We start from the raw sequence: 19714 nt of genomic DNA on the forward strand, positions 1-19714 counted from the left end.
ACGGCTTGCACCGCTTCCCTGATGACAACAAACCTGCTTATTGCGTTTAACGGAAATCTCGACGTTCATTCTAAGGTTGCCAACCTGCCCTGTAGCCTAGCTCCTGGTTCTATCAAACCAACAAGGAGAGCACATTTAAGGCCGCAGTCACTCTGGTCCTGCGCCCTGCCAGTGTCGGATACATTCTAGGCAGTTCCCCAGAGTTGATCATCACCATAGCATTAATTTTGTTCGTATTAACAACACCATCACAAACATGGAAACAATAAGGTCACACTTTATGACTCGGACCCTTGTTGCTCCTCCCAGCCGTCATGTTCGGTCTGGCAGCACGACATGTTCTCCAGAAGCTCACCCACCACCTTCTGATAACCCAGAAGTACAAAGAATAATAGTGGCAGGCAAATAGAGTGATTGGAACACACAAGACAAAAAACCACCAAAACCTCACTACGTTCACACCGCGTTCTGCCCGAGGAGATCAATGTTCATAGAGTGGAGCTAAAGGGAAGAGAAATGAACAGCGTCGCAAGCAGTGTCGGGTTCTTGAGTCGCTTAGGCAGCTTAACAGCTTTGTTCATTGCGTAGAGCTATTTTCCCCAAGTGCTAATTTCGAACAAGTCCGATGCAACGACCGTGGAGTTATTCGTAGTCTTCCAAGAGACCATTTGCGGTAAAATTAACATTGGAACTCTTCCATCTAATGCTTCTCACTGGATCTGCCTCTAAGGTCCGCCGGTGGATGCTCATGCCGAAATCTGGTCACACAGCAACCATCGGCGCTCGGTTTTCTGCCTTGGTTCCATTCAATCCTTGACCACCGCTCGGCCCAGATTGCAGAGTCCACGAACACTACCTCTCAGACGCCGCACGTATCGGCTGAAATTGTTGGAGACGTATTGCACAGTTCTCAATATATCAGCTAAAACTTCTAGTTTTCGTATTTACCTGAGCTTGGATTCTGATCCCTCATAAAACTCAGAAACTGAACTTCGGAGAACGCCCCATGGTCAAACAATGACATGCAACTGGAGAGAGGATCTTGAGCCGCGCGAGGGGCCGTGCAACAGGTTAGATTGACAACAGCAATCAATGAATCATATGCAAGGGAAGATAGGAGTGTTTTGCGGAACTTCTGCTACAGAATTCATATTTGAATCTAGATATTTTGTTGTGGTTCAAAATGTTATCTTGCAGAGATTTTGGAGAAAGGGTTACCGTGTAGCCGGAGAAATTCCCAAGGGTCTTCCCATGGCCCTGCAGCCAATGACTGAAATGCGTATCTCAACAAATATTGTTCTCGTGATATATAGCACTGTCTCTCTCTGCCAGTCCAGCCTCTATCTGTTTTCGTGATATAGGCGGATATTGATTGTTCGACCACAGAGAAGCACGAGCATACAGTGAAGTGCTCATGTACCAAGAATTCACCGCAGCAGACTCTTGTTGACTGAAGTTGTCCGATGTTGTATGTTCTGAGCTCTGCAGATTGTTCGGACGCGGATGCAGAGAGGGTACCATTTTGTTTTGGCTTCACCCGATTAAGAAAATAAGATTATGTAGCGTCCATATGTCGATATCATACTTTCCCGGGAGCAGGAGGTCCTCGAATATCTTCTGGATAACGAGGTGGTTGCTCGGGCGTAATTTCGCGCGTAACTGTAAAAATCAACGTTTCAGTTAGGCAATGGATTCCGGACAGATGGTACGAATGCGGCTGCTCTACGGCTGTTAGCAGGGGGGGGTTGGGGGGGGTTGATTCAAGGTTTGATGCCGAGATCGCCTTGAAGAACTCAGCATTTCAATTGAATAGAAGTGATTGTCAATCCTGAGATTGCACAGCTGCTTTTTCTGAAAGATAAATCTCAAGTTCACAAACATGAAAATTTTCAGACCATTATGAAATTTACCTGTTCCTTTTGTTCTCTGTCCTGCTCCATACTGTTCTTGCTGGTGTCCTTATTCCACTGTCATCGTGGATATCATAAATCCGAAAAGTGTCTGAGTTGAGGCTCAGACTGTGGAATCTGTCGTTTGAGGTAACTTAGGCTTCAATCAGCCAGTCTAGAGCTCATCATTTGTGAAGTTGATTTGACCATTGTCCCCAGCAGAGTTGTTCATATCATGAGAACATGATAGCGTTTTGAACAAAATTCCGTTGCTGAGACCAACAATAACTTGAGGACTGGTTGGCTCTGAATCGCCAAATTGCCACAAGATCACATGACTTTAAGTGAAATTACCGACCCTGTGTTGACTATTTCCGTTCCCGGGGTTCGTTGTCTCCATGATGGCGTAACATGAATTGGAGTATCGATTCCGTTATATGAATGGTGAATTTAAAGTCATCTTGTGGCAATTTGTCTATTCATTTTAAACACGCCGTCCGTTTCAAACACTGAATGCATGTCAAATTAGTTAACTAGTTAACTAACTACCTATTTCTGTGATAGCAGGGGTTGTTGAATGTTTTGATCTTGGGTCGAATAGCAGACACCATGTCAGACTCCACCACAGTGACGCTATTAGGCAAGTTTGGTGAAGAGGTAGCCTAAAAGGGGTTTCATATCAGAACCTTGGAAAGGAGCTTAGGGATAACCAGGTCTTACGGAGGAGTTACAAATCGGCCCGGCGTTTAAATATCGACCACAATTTATTTTAACGATCACTACCTAAATTTGACGTGTTCAACTGGTATCTTCATTCAATATTTCTTAAACGTTTGCCTCTCCCATTCTTTCATTACTCAATTGAAATCAGGGTCACTCCAGTTACATCATGTTCTTGTGGTGGAGCAGCAGGAAAACACCAATTTTAATGCAGATTGTCTGCAGTTTCTCAAGTATTGCAGTCCCTGCCATCAAATCATAACCAATTTTCACTAAATATATGGTGAGGGCTTCCTGATCACAAATGTATTATTACCATGATAGCAAAACGTACAGCTTGTCAGGACACAAGACAAGGGTCTTCATCAAAAGTTGACAATATACTCTCAAATCAACAACGTGAGGAAATGAAAAAAAAAATTTCAACATATCACTGTTTTCCAAGGCTTCCAGAGTTATAGTTAATTGATTATCATGGGCATAATATAATCTGTGACCTGAGCTACCCCGCATCTCCTTATTCAAACCAAGCTTGAAGGTAGGAGGCCTCGAAGACTCCATCACCATTCCGCTAGCAGCTCTTCATGTGCAGAGCCGCCTTCCCCTCATGCTGGAACATCTCACGATTACTAGGCCACAGGAATGATAGCAACGCTGAGCTCTGCAATCGTCGAGACAGGAGAGACAACAATTTTGATCATGAAAACTCTCCGAGACTGCAAATCTTAACGCAAATGAACCGATGATAATAGACGAGAGGAACAGCGGATGAAAATATGAAACTTATAGGTTTGAATACACAGTCTTGCCTTTTTCCCAGCTTATGAACGAACAGAAACCAGAATTGCCGACCCGTCGAGGGACCAGTATAGGAGGGAAAGAAAGAACGAAAACAGGGGACAAATGACGTCGAGACGCATTTAAGGCTTCAATCCAATTATCCACTAGACCGGATCAAGGATAGCTAGTTAAACGGAGTTTGAGGGATGGATGGATGCAACTGGCGCAGATCGAATAAACAACCCCTTCTACTCTACCCATGACTCCACTTGAGATAGAGATCGGAGCACTCAAACAGAAACAGCCATGAAAGTTCGAAGCTAAGAGGGACTGCAACCAACTTCTCTGCAATTCGCTTCTCATTTTCAACATGGACGGGTTTCTCACCAACTCCGAAGACATAATAACTCTATCCACGAACCAGCTTCTTGAAAAGTATGGAAGACCAGCAAACACCCCGTTTATTTGAGCCCAACTCATGGGCATCTCAGACACGACGAACGGTGACGTGTTCCACAACCGGGGCGAAATTGCCAATATCCCACGAGCCATTCGCTCGTGAATCGGCTGAAAAACATGCGACTGCATTTTCTGATTGCAAGCCACTTCCCGGGGTGGAAAAGCTTCTCTTGAACCTCAGCCGTGCACGGAGCGCGTCCATTGGGAACAGATTAAGCTGGCTTTGGCATCCAGCACAAAGAGCCATAGATACGAATTGAAAACCTCAAGGCCAAAAATGAAACGATTGCTCAGCTTCTTCGAACCCGACATGACGGTTCTGGGTGATGATCCGCGAGTGCAACAGGATCAAGGGAAGCTGGCGCCTGATATATATTTAGTCGCCTTGCAATCGTTGAATTCTAAGGAATATTCTAACAAAAGCCAGTTCTTCCCAATGAGTGTTTGATCCTCGAAGATAAGTGTGATCGGGATTGGATGAGGGATTTTTGGGTCCCACATTTGGATGTAGCCGTTGAGTGTAAAACAAAGCAAAAGGATATGCTCACTGGAAGGACAGTGATGATTAAGGTCGCAGACGACAGGCAGCTAGGCCAACTCGATGACGGCTGGGCTGAGAGCATACCATATTTGGAACATTTCGATTACAAGAGGTACGCTATCGATGTGCCGTCTTAAGTTTCTTTATAGGACAGTTCCAATTTTCAAAAGTGTGCTAAACATTTACAAGAGAAAGAAAGGAATAATCATTGTCCTTTCAGCCGCAATGATCGTGGAACCTGGATTTGGACCGACCATCCTGTATCGCACATAGCTCATAAGTAGCAAACTGGCACTGAGGATCAGTTAGCGCGGTTCTGTGCATTTTCCTCGTCACCAAGTAAAGAAAAATTCGAAGCATTCGAAATCCTCTGCTGATGTCTGTCATTGAAAGTTGCTCCTCGAACACCGTGTCTAATCTTTCACCATGCAACCAATCAGCGCTGGCGTTGGAATTCCGCGAGGGATCATTGCGCGTCATTGCTCTTATCTGGTCCATAGAGGAGCAAAAAGGCATACACCATGCCATATATCTCATGTTTCAAAGTCCTGATTGTGTCTCCCAGAACTGGCCTCTAAAGCGTATTTAGGAGTAGTATGTCATAAGCCGCAAACCACGGTGCGGAGTACGAATTCTAGAAGAATAGTTTCTCCCTGACATCCTATCATCAATTGATATATTTCCGTACATATTTGCCGTCAGTTCTCTCTTGATAGTGGTGAATCTTGCTGCCTTCAACTGCCTATATGCCCCTAAAGAGCAACGTCACATGACTTCTTTACCCTGAGTACGATGACATAAGCAACTCAGATCACATGTTCTGCATTCAGCCAACATTCCAAGCTCTGTTTGTTTAAAATTAGCCATCCATTGTTGAATTATCTTTACTCCACATTTCAGCTACTAAAATACTTGACAAGCCAACGCCCATCGCCAACAACATCCTTCACCTCTCTTCTCCTTCTCTTTACAATTAGCTATGGCAACAATGGACTGATTTGTTGAACGAACCCTTTTCTGGGCTATCGTATAGTATGTCCTTTGGCCATCAGCCGCCATCAATGAAGCTTTGGTCTCTTTGGAACTTATCGAATTACCGCCCACCCCTCCACCATGTCGCATAAGAAACATCGTCCTGCCACTTCAGGCTATGAGCGCCTTGCTCAAGCTGATGAAGAAAGATCCCATGTATTTTATGACTATTCTGATGAGGAGGACCCCTTCAGCGCACCTCCACCTTTGTCGTCAGCTTCAGGCCCCCGATATACCCCTATTCACTCACATCCCCCAATGCATGCTTCACGACAGTCTTCACCGGTGGGCTACCGGCGTCGTTCAAGCAGGCCTCGAAGGCATGTGCGTAGCAATTCAGGAGTGGATATAAAGGCCATCAACATGCGACTTGAGAAGTGGGCGGAGGAAATTGCCTCCAAATTTAAGATTAACAAGGTCAGGGGGAAGACTGCGGCAGAGGAAAAACTAGAGATACACCATTCAGTTTTCCAACCTCCCGATGGAATTCGTCCAGTCACCTCGGAATTCCTCGAAAACCACCCTCTAGAGGAGGGCCGGATGACTAAGGAGGAGTTTGACGCCGTTGTGGAGAGCGTTAGAACTGCAATCGAGCTGGGTATACAACCGAAAATGATATCACAAGGTAGCTCTGGTAGTTACTTTGCGAGAAACAGCCAAGGGAAGGTGGTGGGTGTCTTCAAGCCGAAAGATGAGGAACCCTATGCCTCACGAAACCCCAAGTGGACCAAATGGATACACAGGAACTTGTTTCCCTGCTTTTTTGGCCGTGCTTGTTTAATTCCGAATTTATCGTATGTTTCCGAAGCTGCCGCTTACGTCCTGGACACCCGCCTAAGGACCAATCTTGTTCCATACACTGACATAGTCTACCTGTCCTCCAAATCCTTTTACTACGACTTCTGGGACCGCCGCAGGGCATGGGGCAACAAGAAAAAATTGCCAGCGAAAGTAGGTAGCTTTCAAGTTTTCTTAAAGGGCTATAAGGACGCCAATATATTTCTACGTGAACACCCCTGGCCAGATCAACATTCCTCCGGTTTCTCTGCAGGTGATGCCCCGCGGAAGAAAAAGCGTCCCTGGAACAAGGCATGCCGACCGTCCGGTGCCCACTCCGATGGCGAAGACGAATACGACGACGGGAATTACGTTCCGTCTCCCCTAGAAGAACCGCCCCATCCTCGTTTCCATTGGACCGAAAACCTCAAGCAATCCTTCCGGGAGGAGCTTGAAAAACTAGTTATTTTAGATTACATCATGCGGAATACAGATCGCGGACTGGACAATTGGATGATAAAAGTCGACTGGCAGACCGAGGACGTTTCTATCGTCGCTGAACCACCAAAAGCAAATGGCACCACAAACAGTACCGACGATGACGAACAGACTCCACCGCAGCTTATTTCTACAAGCTCAGAGCGTCTCGGTTCGGATTTCTACCCATATAGGCGCCAGGAAACTATGGTTGCTGTTAGCCGTTCAGGAACACCTTCCAATGCACCAGAGCACCCTCACGCCACCATATCTATCGGAGCCATTGATAACAGCTTATCGTGGCCGTGGAAGCATCCTGATGCTGTAAGTTCAATTTATCTCTCGTTGTTGTGAATATGATGAAAGATGAATGCCTAACAATCCTGCTCAGTGGCGAAGTTTCCCTTTTGGATGGCTCTTCCTCCCTGTTTCCCTTATCGGCCAACCATTCTCAAAGAAAACACGCGATCATTTCTTACCTCTCCTTACCTCCACCGCTTGGTGGAGCGGCACACAAACCGCTCTACGGCGGGTATTCAGCCAAGATTCCGACTTCAAGGAAAGCATGTTTGCGCGACAAATAGCGGTAATGAAAGGTCAAGCTTGGAATGTGGTTGAAACACTCAAACAACCAGACCATGGGCCCCTCGAGCTCACCCGCAGAACGAGAGTGTGCGTTTGGGATGATCTAGTTGATATCCCTGTCGCCATTCCACTCCACGTCCCTTCCGCTGAAATGCAGAGACGACAAGAGCTAGTTCGCGAGCAGGAGGAAATGGATATCAGCGTCGCGATATCGTCTGACAGCAGTAACCACCGCGATCTCCTAAATCTCAGCTCACCGACAAATGAACTGCCAAACCCCAATAGATTTGAATTGTCACGCGATAGAGTCTCTGTCGAATCCAGTAGCAGAGTAGAGGGTGCTGGCAGCCCAACTTCACTTGGTGATTTTGCCTTTAGGAGCTTCGACGGTACCGGTGAAGACGACAGGGATCTCGCAGCCAGCTGGGCTTCCGTTCCCGCCCGTTCGACGGGTGGTCGATCAGGGCCCAAATTATTCGTTGAGGCTAAACGGGTCCATAGGAAGAACCTGTCCGTGCCTCAGCGGCGGGGTAGCAATGCGATTATGTTCGGCGGCGATGATCTTGAAGGTGACCTTGGCTATGCGGCTGCAGAGGAGATGGAAGGCAACGAGCGCAAGGTCATCGTCGAGAGACTCGAAGCTGTTAAGAGCAAAAATCCTGTTTTTACATGGTGTTGAACATATAAACTAACCAATCACCCAGCCATTTTTTCTCTTTCTTGCTGGGACGGATCCTTGTTTTGTTTTCATTTTCACATCTTTGCTGGGCAAATTTTCTTACTTTTGGCTCTCCCGCAACTTTTCCTCTGTTCTCTCCATGACTGGTTTTTATTACATGTTTCTCTTAATTCTTTCCTCTTCTATCTTCACAGTTCCCTTCGCATGTTGATCAGCCAGATCATGGATAAATAGTTGGTCCATGGCATGAGCGTATGGAGTTATATTCGCGCAATTGCCATATTCGCGTTTAATTTATCGAATTTTTTTTTCTTCCCTATCTCTTTCCAACTATGGATGTTTATCTTTGTCCGGTTGGTTAGAAGTAACATACAGTTCTCTACATCATGGCCTATATTGTTTTTGCATGGATTGAGGATCAAGCTTCCGTTTCTCCTATGTTAATGGTGCTTTCGGGTTCGAATCGCGCAACTTAGATCACTCACGGTTGGGTTGACTTACATGACTTCTTGACTTCTTGACTTCTCGGTACTGTATGACCAGATTCTTATATATATTTCTTATCGGCTATGGCTAGAATAATGTATATGGTAACATGCGACCACCCCATGTTAATACTTTTTCTGATATATACAATTATTTAAGGTGGTTGTCGGAATCTCAAATTCTACGGCAAATTCTCAGAGCATGGATTGTTGACTTCGCTGAATCAGCAGCACGAGGTCACATGCCACTTATATAACATATTATATACTATTAGCGGTTGTCTCCACCCGCTCGATTCTCGCTGCGTCGTTTCATTCTATAGTCAACAGTCAACCTCGCGCCTGATTCCACATTCGCATCCTCCTATACATTTGCCACCAGTGTCTTACTGGGCTGAACAGTATTTGAATGGATAGCCTTACTTCTCCTTTATCACTGCGGAACAGATTGAGCTGTTTCCTAAACATAACTTCGCGAGTGTCCTGGTGCACTTGAGGCTATTAACTACTTCACCCAAACGATTCACGGCTAGCTGCGCTCATCGATTCCTCAGCTGTCTCTGCCCTCGATTCCTTCACAAATCTTACTTAATTTGACCCTTAAATTTCGACCCGCTTTGAGGATACAGGCTAACCCTCGATATGAGACCTCTACACATGCAAGTGTGACGTCTTTTCCATGTTCAGTCGATACATTCATTCGCTTGAGTTGACGTTATTGTCTTAATCAATTTGAGGAGAGCCCTTTATATATCTCGAGGAAAGAGAACGGTTTGATTCATCATGGACACACCAGCGGCAGTTCTTCTGGATCCGAAGGCGTTCAAAAAACAGTCTATAAAGGGTAAGGTTAGGTTCCAGTGAGCTTTCATTTGCTCACTCGAACGTGTTGGTCTTTGTTGCGGCGTCGCAATCATTCATAAATTTGCTTTTCTTCAACTTCGATGTTATCATCCCTTCTTTCCCACTTCTTAAAACCATATTTTCTTATTTATCTCACAACACTAATACTGCTTTTAATAGATTCTGGGCCCAGCTCTCCGCGACCCAAAGGAGCGCCTTCGGGGAACGTCTTCGACCCCAGGACGCTGTTGAGCCCTCGAGGCTTGGAACCGCGCAAATCAAAACCACCGGCTAGTGCGCCTATATCTCGAAACTCAAGTTCTCTTCAGCTTAGCATAAAGGATGCCAGTAATTCCCGTTCCTGCAGAAACGTGAGCGATGCCCAAAGCGAGAAACCCGATTCAACCCGAGACCCCAAAGCAATTCGGTTTGAGCTTCATCAAAGAATGATAGAAGACATGTATGGAGTTGAAGAACGGGCAGCTCAACCGCAGAAACGGATAAAACGTGACCATGACCACGCTGCTAGTAGAACAGAGGGCAGGTTCGCTTCTGGTTCCGCAGGAGGACTGGGAGAGTACATGAAGGAATGTTCTGAGAATAGTACACCTTCACTTTCTGAGGTGGCTACTATAGACCTTACTTTAGGTACTGTCTTCAGAATATTCTATCATGCATATCTATATGTGTATGTGTGCTAACCCTTTTCCTCAGACGACGGGCAGAATGAAGACGATGACGTTGTTTTCCTTGGCAATAAAGACCTGGGAATGGAGGAAGTTTGCTACGGCAGAATCGAAGGTGCTACTGTTCACGCACACAGAGTTCCTCGTCCAATGAAGTCCGTGTTTGGCGCCACATCATCCGACTGGCCTTCTATTCGATGTACGCTTCTGCGCACTCGTGGCACAGATACTCGGATTGAGGTCTCGGATCCTTCTCAAAGCGTATTCGGGATCATTGATAATCGCGTTTCTGCAGCTTTGGTGCCACTCCTCGACTCGACGATCACTAAGGTGCGAACTCAAGCTCGCCTGGACGTCCGCAAGAAGAAAGAAAACGAATGTCCTGGGCAGTCTTGTTCCGAAATATACCGTGTTACAATAAACATCTATGGGCCTAGGAAGATGGCAGACGCGATCGGGAGACATCTCGGGCAGAAAAATGTATGGTTGGGAACTCCTAATTCCGTTGAAGCAGGTATTTCAACTTACAATCCCCATTCCGAGAGGCGTCTCATACAAGCAGCTAGCACCACAAATCGTCTTGTTGTTCAGTCAGAAACACGGACAGCGGAAGAAATTAACAGCGCTATTACGAAGATGTTTGATCGATTGACCAGTACGGGAGATATCCCGGAAATGGAGCCACCTCCCATGATAAAAACGCCATTACTTCCACATCAGAGACAGGCATTGTGGTATATGTTGCAGAAAGAAAAACCACGAAAGTTTGGTGAAAACGAAGCTGAAAATAATTCTTTATGGAGGATTCAACATCAACCCAATGGGCAAAAGTTTTACAGGGAGATCATCAGTGGTGTTACTTCGTTCGAAGAGCCGCCACAAGTGTACGGTGGCCTGCTAGCGGATGTGATGGGACTAGGTAAGACGTTAAGCATTTTATCCCTGGTGATGTCCACGAATCTGGAGTCACTGGAGTGGGAGGTGCAGACCGTCGATAAAAGATTATTGAACAATCCTGTCACACGGAATGTGAAGACTACCCTTCTAGTTTGCCCCTTGAGTGCTGTTGGAAACTGGGTAAGCCAAATCGAGGAACATTTGGAAGCGGGTGCCCTTTCATACTATGTATTCCATGGCCCGACAAGAACGGAGGATCCCGCTGAATTGTCAAAGTACGACCTGGTCATCACTACCTACAGTACAATACTCAGCGAACTCTCTGGCAAAAACGCTAAAAGAGGAACAAGTCCACTCACTCGAATGAACATGTTCCGTATTGTTCTTGATGAAGCACACACTATTAGGGAGCAAAGCGCTGGTCAAAGTCAGGCTATATTTGCTCTGGATGCCCAACGTCGCTGGTCAGTGACTGGAACGCCAATCCAGAACAGACTTGAGGACCTAGCATCTGTAACCAGGTTTCTACGGCTTCATCCGTATATTGAAAAGGCTCAGTTTGCCACTTACATCATTGCCCCTTTTAAAAGTGAAAATCCTAAGGCAATCCCGAACCTTCGTATGTTGGTTGACTCGTTCACCCTCCGTCGCATCAAGGATCGTATCAATCTGCCACCCCGTCACGACAAGATAATCACCTTAACTTTCTCACAGCAAGAAAAGATGCTACATGAGTTTTTCAGGAAGGAGTCCAATGTCATGATGAATGCTATTGCTGGAGAGAGCAAAGAAAAGATGCGGGGGAAGATGTATCATTTAGTTTTGAAGGCGATGATGGTTCTGAGACAAATCAGTGCTCATGGGAAGGAACTCCTCGATCAGCAAGATCGTGATAGGTTTAGAGGCTTAAGTGCATATGACGCTATCGATTTAGATTTAGAGAAGCCAGACGACGAGAAATCTTCAAGTGCCACAGAAAAGAAGGCATATGAAATGCTCGCCCTCATGAAAGAATCGGGCGCAGATGTGTGCGCAAAGTGCGGTAATAACATCACACTCCAATCTCCAGAAGAAAGCCCGTCCAATAAAGATCCAGTTATTGCAGCCATGTTACCATGTTATGACCTTGTTTGTGCAGACTGCTTCCCGCCCATTCAACAAATTTTTGGTGAAAGCGCCGGCAAACGATCTCAGCTTAGCTGTACATTCTGCAAGGAATTGATTTCCGTCACATATTCGGCCATTACACGCCAAGGCTTTGAGAAATTCCAAGCATATCAACTCTCCTCGCGGCAGAATCCCAAACAAGCCAAGAAATTTGGCCAGTATGAGGGACCACATACCAAAACGAAAGCACTCATTTCACACCTCCTCGATACCATCGAAGAAAGCAAGAAAAGCCCTGAAAAAGCTCCCATCAAAAGCATCGTCTTTTCCTCTTGGACATCGCATCTGGACCTAATCCAAATCGCCCTGGAAGACAACGGAATAACCAGTTTCACCCGGCTCGACGGAACTATGTCTCTGAAACAGCGCAATGCCGCCCTAGATGCATTCCGAGATGACGACAACGTTACCATCCTCCTAGCCACGCTCGGGGCCGGCGGCGTCGGCCTGAACCTGACCTCAGGATCTAGAGCCTATATCATGGAGCCGCAGTACAACCCGGCTGCGATTGCGCAGGCTGTGGACCGGGTGCATCGCTTGGGTCAGACGCGGGAGGTTACTACGATCCAGTTCATCATGAAGGATAGCATTGAGGAGAAGATTGCGGAGTTGGCGAGGAAGAAGCAGCAGATGGCTGATATGAGTCTGAATCGGGGCAGGTTGGATAGGAGAGAATTGCAACTGGAGAGGATGAAAGAGTATCGGAACCTGTTCACGTGAAATCCTTGCTCTTTCATAGATCTTCCTTGCTTCCTGTCAAACGTTCTTTTTTACTTTTTCTAGTAGATGTATTACGGCCAACATCACACGAGGTCCAGGCGAATAGGGGTCATATTGCAACCTTCTACACTTCCGCATTTCCCCACGTCTTATTTCCCTGCCTTCCCTGCGTAACATGGCATCCCACGCTTTTGAACATAACCTCCCTCACACGAAATACGATTTTCACATCATTCTCTTATCTACGGCGGTATGTGGCGTACGTTGGCATTGACCTCCCAATTCCTTTTCTCGTCCGGGTACATCCTTGAAAATTAGCCTGGCATCGGTTGCTGATCGGATTTTAGTTCCTATTCCCCTTCTCCCTAAAAAATAACTCTGCTGGTCGGTTGCTTCCTGTTTGAAGCATTTTGCATATCTTCTCCATATCTTTCCTCCCTCTGGTTCAAACTTAAGATCGCCATTATATTCTCACCTTTTTTTTTTTTTTTTTTTGCCATTTATTTCTTATAGTCCAAAACCTTTAATTTTGGGGGGATTATTTGCACGCAACACGCTTTCTTTTTCTTCTCTTCGGCGGGTTATGACGCTAGCTTTTCTAAATGGTGCTCACGTCTTTTATTCATTCTATGGCTCTTGAATTTTTGATATCCTTGTGTTTTCTCCTGAATCTGTTTTCTCTTACGTCTCTCTTCTTCCCACCCACCTCATCTCTCAATTCATAACCGAATCCGACTGCTCTGTTTCCAAAAGGGCGGAAATAAATCTTGAAGACATAGAAATTAGCTAGATATATCTGGGGAAAAGTAATATTTCTGATCTCTGAGCGCATAATATCGTGATGAGGGAGTTTCTCCGCTGCTGAGTGAACCATATCACGTACTTCATGCCAGCATAAAGAATCTATCCATAAATGGGCAGAGAGCTTGGGCCTTTGAGCAGATACAAACATGAGAGGACTGAACAGGCCAGCTGCCATCTGTTGAACATACAGATGAAACGTGGTGTGTAATTTTGGGGTTGATTTTAGGGTAGTTGTCAATATGGAAAACGTCAGCTAACCAAAGGGTATATCAGGCAACATAAAGAGAGCTATAGCATGGTAAAATAGCGGGAAAATAGTAAAATATAACTCAAGGATCCGAAAACAAAGAAGACTCCACCCATTCAAACCCTCTAGTCACCACAATCGCCCCATAAAATTCCCCGATCCAAAACCAAAAGTAACAGCAAACCCCCCCCACCCCTTTCTTAAAATCCGCCTTGCTCAACGTTTCCCATTCACCCCCTCCCTTCCACGGCACCCAATAACTCATCAACCATCTCCCCTAGCCTCCTCATCTCTCTCCTCTTCACCCTCCTTTCAGCCTCGACAACTCTCAACTCCTCTGCAAGCCGTCTAATCCGTTCTTCCTGCTCCGCCTCACTACTCCCCACCCCTGGCAACACGCTGATAAGGTACTCAATCTGTTGCTCCTTGATGATAAGATCGCGTGCTAGCTCGCGCTGACGCTGCGCGAAGACCTCGGCGGTGTCTGGGGTAGGTTCTGTGGGTGACTGCTGTTGTTGAGCTGGTGGTGCTTGTTCAGCAACAGGGGTGTTGGGTTGCTGTTGTGGTTGGGGAGTGGAGGCAGTTCCACCTGTTGTTGTTGTCGTGGCGGTGGCGGCAGAGATGCTGGGAGGAGGATTTTTGGGGATCTTTTTCAGTTGTGGGATTGCGGTGGGGATATTGGAGGGGCGGATTGCGGCGGAGTGGTCATGATAGGTTGTTAGATAGCAGAGGGTTGCGTAGAATTGGGTTGCGAGCTAGATGCGGGTTGTTAGATTTGGATTTCTAATCTTGCGTTCTTTCAATTTAGATGACGGGGACATATGTACTTGATCTAGACATGTTTGTAGTTGTGTGAGGATGTCCGCCATCTCAGGGTAGCACAGCGGACGGCAGAGCAGAGCGGAGCTGTGTTGATGCGGTGTTGAGTGTTGCAGGTGGTTGCTAAGGTGTACCAAAGTAGGATGAATAATGGAATGAGGTTAATGATTTTTAGATTTATGGGAAATATACGTAGGAGATGTTACTGTTGTATACTAGTAGTGGGGTTGATGTTAAGATGCTGAAGTTCAGTTGTGCTGCTGCGATAGAGATAGTTAACTCATTAGTTAATGTCGAAGTCATGATCTGGCTTGGCGCAGTGCTGATCTTGGAAGCTCTCCGCAAAAAACCCCCCCCAAAAAAATACCCAAAAAATAAGGGTAAACACTAAAGCAACAACCAATTTCAAGAGTTCCATTGTCTTCCTTATCCTCTCAGCGTATTCTCGATGATATCTTCCCTCTTAGTCCCCCGCATCCATCCTCAATGTCCCCGCAGATTACTCTCTTCAGCTCTCCGCCCGCCAATCCCTCCCCCCTCCCCGACCTCTAACCACCATGACCTCCCTTCATTCCTCGACTACGCAGCCAGAACATCTCTCGACCGTAAAAGTACAACATACGTAGGTACACACTACGAGTACACCACCAGAGAAAGCCTACGCCGCTTTGCTCTCGATCTGACCCGCATAGGCGGCCGCCTAGACTCCGGTATAGATCTAGTGGGCACCTGGCATCTCCCCGACTCAGCTTTACAACCACTGCGCGTCATAGTGCAATGCAAAGCTCTGAAGAATAAAGTCGGCCCAAACGTGATTCGGGAACTGGAGGGGACGTTTTTAGGAGCCCCAGTGGGATGGCGTGGTCTGGGCATACTGGGCATGTTGGTTAGCTCGAGAGAGTCTACGAAGGGCCTGCGGACTGCGTTGTTGAAGAGTAGGTATCCATTGGTATGGATTTTCGCGGAATTGGATGGCCATGTCAGGCAAGTTCTGTGGAATAAATGTGCGGAGGATGTGGGCTTGAGCGGGCTTGGGGTTGAGGTTAAGCATGTAGTTGAAGCGCAGGAGCATGGCGGGTTTGATAAGACAGTGTGTTTGACGTGGAACGGGGAGGAAATCAAGGGACTTGGTGAGAAGACTGAATGAGTTGATGGCTGGTTGATGAGATGACGTATCCGCAATCAATCTCCATATTCAGACCGCGTACCCACAGCGAAGCATGGCTTATCCGACTTCGATGGTTCACAGCGAAACGCTGGGGTTTCTATCTATGAAAAGTAGGTAAATGATATTACGTTGAGGCATTCCCAAGTTCAGGATTGAACCAGTCGAATTTGGGATATTCAGGTATTCCTGGGCAAGGAAAACCAGAGGCCGCACCATGTGCCATGCGGTTCATGGTCACTGGAAAAGATAAGCTAGATCGCGTGGTTGAGCGTCAGAGTCCAGGGGGACTGACCTTAATGAAGGAGATGAGGAAAGAGAATATGGACCGAGAAGAGGGAATGGTACGATTTCTGTTTTGAGAGAAAAGGGGATTTGGCAATTATTCCAGCAGAAGGAGCATATACAAGGCTCTGCATGCAGCACAGACTCTGCTGACAACCAGCACAAATCAGCATAGAACAAGTACAGACAGCCTCAAATGCATGAACCCTGCCGATATATAGACGTTTCTTTCAATAATTAACGGTTTGAGTTGCTAGCCAAGGTTGGCTCCCGAAGTCGAACAAAGCTTTCCCTCCTAACCACAATGCAATAGATCCAGACAAATTCAATCACGTCATATAAATAACCCACGTCTATCCAACGATCCGCCATTATGCTAGTATAACCCCTCCATCCCCGTACTTATTCAAAGTAAAAATCTATATCCAAACCCAGCATTAAAAATCACACAATGTTAAATGCATACAAAGCCAGTGCAATAGTTTTCTCCCTGGTCGCGGTATGCCATACGGCAGGTCCATTCGTTTCTTCATATTCCACATACCAAGTACCCGATGGTATAAATTGATAAATTACTTTTCTCTCTTCCTAATGAACTTCACAGGATCTAGCTTTCAGGAATATCATGGGTGACTTATCCGTAGTTCAAAGTATTGCCGCGACCTGTTGGCGGATGTTCGAGAGCTGGATGGTATCAGGTATGTGATATGAGGTTTATGGGCGATGTGCATCCTTCTATCCAGTCCATTTTTACGATCACCGGGCTTTTTCACGCGTTAGGAATATCTCGCTCGCCTGAAATTAATATCCTCTTGATATAATTTCAAATCACTAGTCCTAAGGGTACCTGCCTTGCAAACCAGAATCTGCTGCTGACAATCTCGGATGCGTTGTGGAAGCCCAATGAATGCTAAATTAAATTTCCTGGACATGGTAAAGGAGAAGGGAGTCACATCTCATTCGTTCCAGCCAGGGACTGGCCAGCCATTTCTTCCTCCACCTTCCTCCGGCCAGCCGTTGGGCACCGTCACAACTTTCGGTAGAATATACCTCTTCTCGCAGTTGGTAATGCGACTGCATGTCAAGTTGCACAAACCAAATGTCATGCAGTAGCACTCCGCTGCTGGTGGGCAATACACTGCTGGCATTTGCATAATGACTACGTAGGATAAATAAGTTTATATGCAGAGTGGATATATAAAAGGTGGGGAAAATAAAATCTGGAACTAGAGAGCCATGACATACTATGCCACATATACTCCAGAATCCGCCCACTAATGCGGTCCGGAAGATCCGTTTCCATGGCCCAGCGGCGTATGCGTTCATAGGCCAGTTTCGACCTCTTCCTTACTTGGTCGCGTGTCACTGCGAACTGAGACGAGCACGGGGCCCCGACAACCGACGGGACAGGGGTATTTGGTAGCATGGTTTCAAATGCGGATGCGTAGGCAGCTTCTGTGAGTCTGCGATCTTCGGGGCCCTTCTCTATGGGATTTAATGGATACAATTCATCCGGACACCCGGGAATCCATGCGCAGCGGAGCGGAGCGTAGCCAGCGCTGAACACATGGGGAAGGCGAAGAGATCGTATGATTGGGACTGCATCTTGATAGTACATTAGAAAATATCAGAAATGCACACTTATGCAGGTGTCAATGTCCTTGAAAGGAATGGAACTTGAGCTAGAGGGGTGAGATGTTGAACATACCGTAAATCGGGTCATCGTTATGCCATTGATAACGTTCACCATGCATGAAAACCATGATATCTGGCAGTTTGTCATAGTGATCGATAATATATCTATTACTCTGGTGTCAGGAAGATCAGTGGCACCCAACATGAAAATAAACGATATACTGACGTTAGATATACCATTGATTCTCTTGCTTTATTTACCGGAATGGTCAACTTTGTATTCGCATCATCCACGACATAGATGCTGGCATGCCAATCTGACAAATGCTCTGTAATCCATGTCCTTTCGCCTCCCTTGAGGCTTGCAACAACTAGTTCTTTAGATTGAAGAGTTGCGATGGCCTGTTTCCTAGATGAGGTTGTCCTGTTTGTTGAGCCTAGCAGAGGTATATCAAGACAGAGATATATGGTTGAGATAAACAACAAGAATAGAGCTGGAAGCGTCCTTGAATGGGACTTCAAAAAGAAAAGAAGAAAGTTCATTAAGATCAATTTATTATTAAATGGCAAGCAATGTAAACCATTCCTTTTCACCTGCAGATCTTTTATTTCGCTGTATTAATCAAGTCCAAGGGATTCTCCAAAACAAAGGTTCCCGTCGTTGCTACGGGCATTTCCCCTAGCCAATTAACGGGTTTGGGCATCACATGACTTTTGTGCATTTTGTAAGCTAGCAATATTACTTGTTTCAGCGAAATCCAACATAATCATAGAAGTTAGCGAGGAAATTCCATCCTCATTATGAGGTATTCCATCACGTATACGCCAGCATTGGAAATTCAAGAGCAATCTCACATGAATAGCGAAAACCTTGCCCAGGTGAAACATCAAACTCACATGCCCCATGAACTGCTTCATGTCTGATCTGGTCATGCCCAAGGCAACACAATGCATAGAGAATGAGTATCACTCTGCTACATATAAGCCAGAAATAACCAGGATATCCCCATCCCTATCCAGTCAGTGCATACGTTGGTCCCCTATAACAAACATACGTATCTCAATTCGGGATAGCAAGGTCCATCGGATTTGGCTGAAGGTGTAGTCTACGTTTGCCGCTGCTGTTCATCGTCTTCAGGAAGGTTAGTATACGGAGGTATGTAGACAAAATGAGATGAGACTGGGAATGGACGTTCAAAAGCGTGATTACTAGGCTCCGAATGGATGCGCAATGTATCGAATTGGGAGTCGACCTTATCATCTCAGAGCGTTTTGGTGAGCGCGATTCGGGATCAAGTCGAGTTTGGCTGGGGATGGGCTCTGTTTAGCATGAGTTCACCGCATGAGTTCACCTTTGGTTTTTCAAAACAAAAGTGTAAAAGTCAAAATTAAGGGCAGGGGTTGGAAATGTGCATTACTTAATTTTATTTCACGGTACACTGCATACAAAAATGCGAATATTATAGGGAACAATCATGGGGTTGCTGTTAAACCGCCACCAGCAGCATCAGCCAACCATTGTGAAATATAAGAGAAAGAAAGGGATCCAGGAAAATACTGAATTACGAGGGTATAGAAACACTGCGTGATCAAAATTAAGGTTTGGGATAAAACAAAGTGAAAGGAAGGGGAGAAGGAAAAAAAAGTCAACGAGTTCCCCATCATTAAGAAAAACATCTAGTCAGGAGGACAAGAAACACCCAACTTTATTTCTTCGCGGAGAATCGACGAAAACTAAAATTGGAGGAAGTTGTTTTTATCAAGAGAGATTCTCCGCCTCGAAAAAACACTTGCGCTGTACTAGAAAAGCAAAGGAAAGATCAACGACCGCTTTTGACTTGCAGTAGTCTGGAATAGAAGGCCAACAAGGTTGCCGTATAAGTCATCCCCATATCGATGGCTTAATTTAATTGGGTGGGTCGATGATAGCCGGGTCGGAAGCGGAGGTGGAGACGGATGACGTGAGACGTAATGGTCAATAGCTATTTTAAGACTGAGGAGTGGAAAATGATGGGAAACAAG

The 19714-nt window shown here is 46.0% G+C and overlaps 8 protein-coding genes across 8 annotated transcripts; 6 read left to right on the forward strand and 2 right to left on the reverse strand.

The window, feature by feature from the left end:
* Window positions 1-3826: 3826 nt before the first annotated feature.
* Window positions 3827-4108, forward strand: PAAG_11139 (hypothetical protein; the record flags this gene model as incomplete). Its single annotated transcript, XM_015846839.1, has 1 exon — window positions 3827-4108. One exon carries the CDS (start codon window positions 3827-3829, stop codon window positions 4106-4108), a length of 282 nt encoding a protein of 93 aa, XP_015703643.1.
* Window positions 4109-4125: 17 nt separating this feature from the next.
* PAAG_00615 (hypothetical protein) lies at window positions 4126-4526 on the forward strand (the record flags this gene model as incomplete). The annotated part of the gene is made up of 2 exons (XM_015844078.1): window positions 4126-4171; window positions 4276-4526. 2 exons carry the CDS (start codon window positions 4126-4128, stop codon window positions 4524-4526), a joined length of 297 nt encoding a protein of 98 aa, XP_015700413.1.
* Window positions 4527-5502: 976 nt separating this feature from the next.
* Window positions 5503-7939, forward strand: PAAG_00616 (phosphatidylinositol 4-kinase LSB6; the record flags this gene model as incomplete). Its single annotated transcript, XM_002798031.1, has 2 exons — window positions 5503-6999; window positions 7067-7939. The coding sequence occupies 2 exons, from the start codon at window positions 5503-5505 to the stop codon at window positions 7937-7939; spliced, it is 2370 nt and encodes a 789-aa protein (XP_002798077.1).
* A 1268-nt stretch (window positions 7940-9207) lies between these two features.
* Window positions 9208-12737, forward strand: PAAG_00617 (hypothetical protein; the record flags this gene model as incomplete). Its single annotated transcript, XM_015844079.1, has 3 exons — window positions 9208-9268; window positions 9448-9915; window positions 9982-12737. The coding sequence occupies 3 exons, from the start codon at window positions 9208-9210 to the stop codon at window positions 12735-12737; spliced, it is 3285 nt and encodes a 1094-aa protein (XP_015700414.1).
* A 1281-nt stretch (window positions 12738-14018) lies between these two features.
* On the reverse strand, window positions 14019-14657 carry PAAG_00618 (hypothetical protein; the record flags this gene model as incomplete). Its single annotated transcript, XM_002798033.2, has 2 exons — window positions 14019-14543; window positions 14616-14657. 2 exons carry the CDS (start codon window positions 14655-14657, stop codon window positions 14019-14021), a joined length of 567 nt encoding a protein of 188 aa, XP_002798079.1.
* Window positions 14658-15055: 398 nt separating this feature from the next.
* PAAG_11140 (hypothetical protein) lies at window positions 15056-15889 on the forward strand (the record flags this gene model as incomplete). Its single annotated transcript, XM_015846840.1, has 2 exons — window positions 15056-15737; window positions 15807-15889. 2 exons carry the CDS (start codon window positions 15056-15058, stop codon window positions 15887-15889), a joined length of 765 nt encoding a protein of 254 aa, XP_015703644.1.
* A 107-nt stretch (window positions 15890-15996) lies between these two features.
* PAAG_11141 (hypothetical protein) lies at window positions 15997-16763 on the forward strand (the record flags this gene model as incomplete). Its single annotated transcript, XM_015846841.1, has 2 exons — window positions 15997-16116; window positions 16662-16763. The coding sequence occupies 2 exons, from the start codon at window positions 15997-15999 to the stop codon at window positions 16761-16763; spliced, it is 222 nt and encodes a 73-aa protein (XP_015703645.1).
* Window positions 16764-17013: 250 nt separating this feature from the next.
* PAAG_00620 (hypothetical protein) lies at window positions 17014-18646 on the reverse strand (the record flags this gene model as incomplete). Its single annotated transcript, XM_015844080.1, has 5 exons — window positions 17014-17216; window positions 17303-17662; window positions 17766-17865; window positions 17954-18129; window positions 18385-18646. The coding sequence occupies 5 exons, from the start codon at window positions 18644-18646 to the stop codon at window positions 17014-17016; spliced, it is 1101 nt and encodes a 366-aa protein (XP_015700415.1).
* Between the last annotated feature and the right edge of the window lie 1068 nt (window positions 18647-19714).

Source organism: Paracoccidioides lutzii, assembly GCF_000150705.2.
Source record: "Paracoccidioides lutzii Pb01 unplaced genomic scaffold supercont2.1, whole genome shotgun sequence".
Taxonomy (NCBI): domain Eukaryota; kingdom Fungi; phylum Ascomycota; class Eurotiomycetes; order Onygenales; family Ajellomycetaceae; genus Paracoccidioides; species Paracoccidioides lutzii.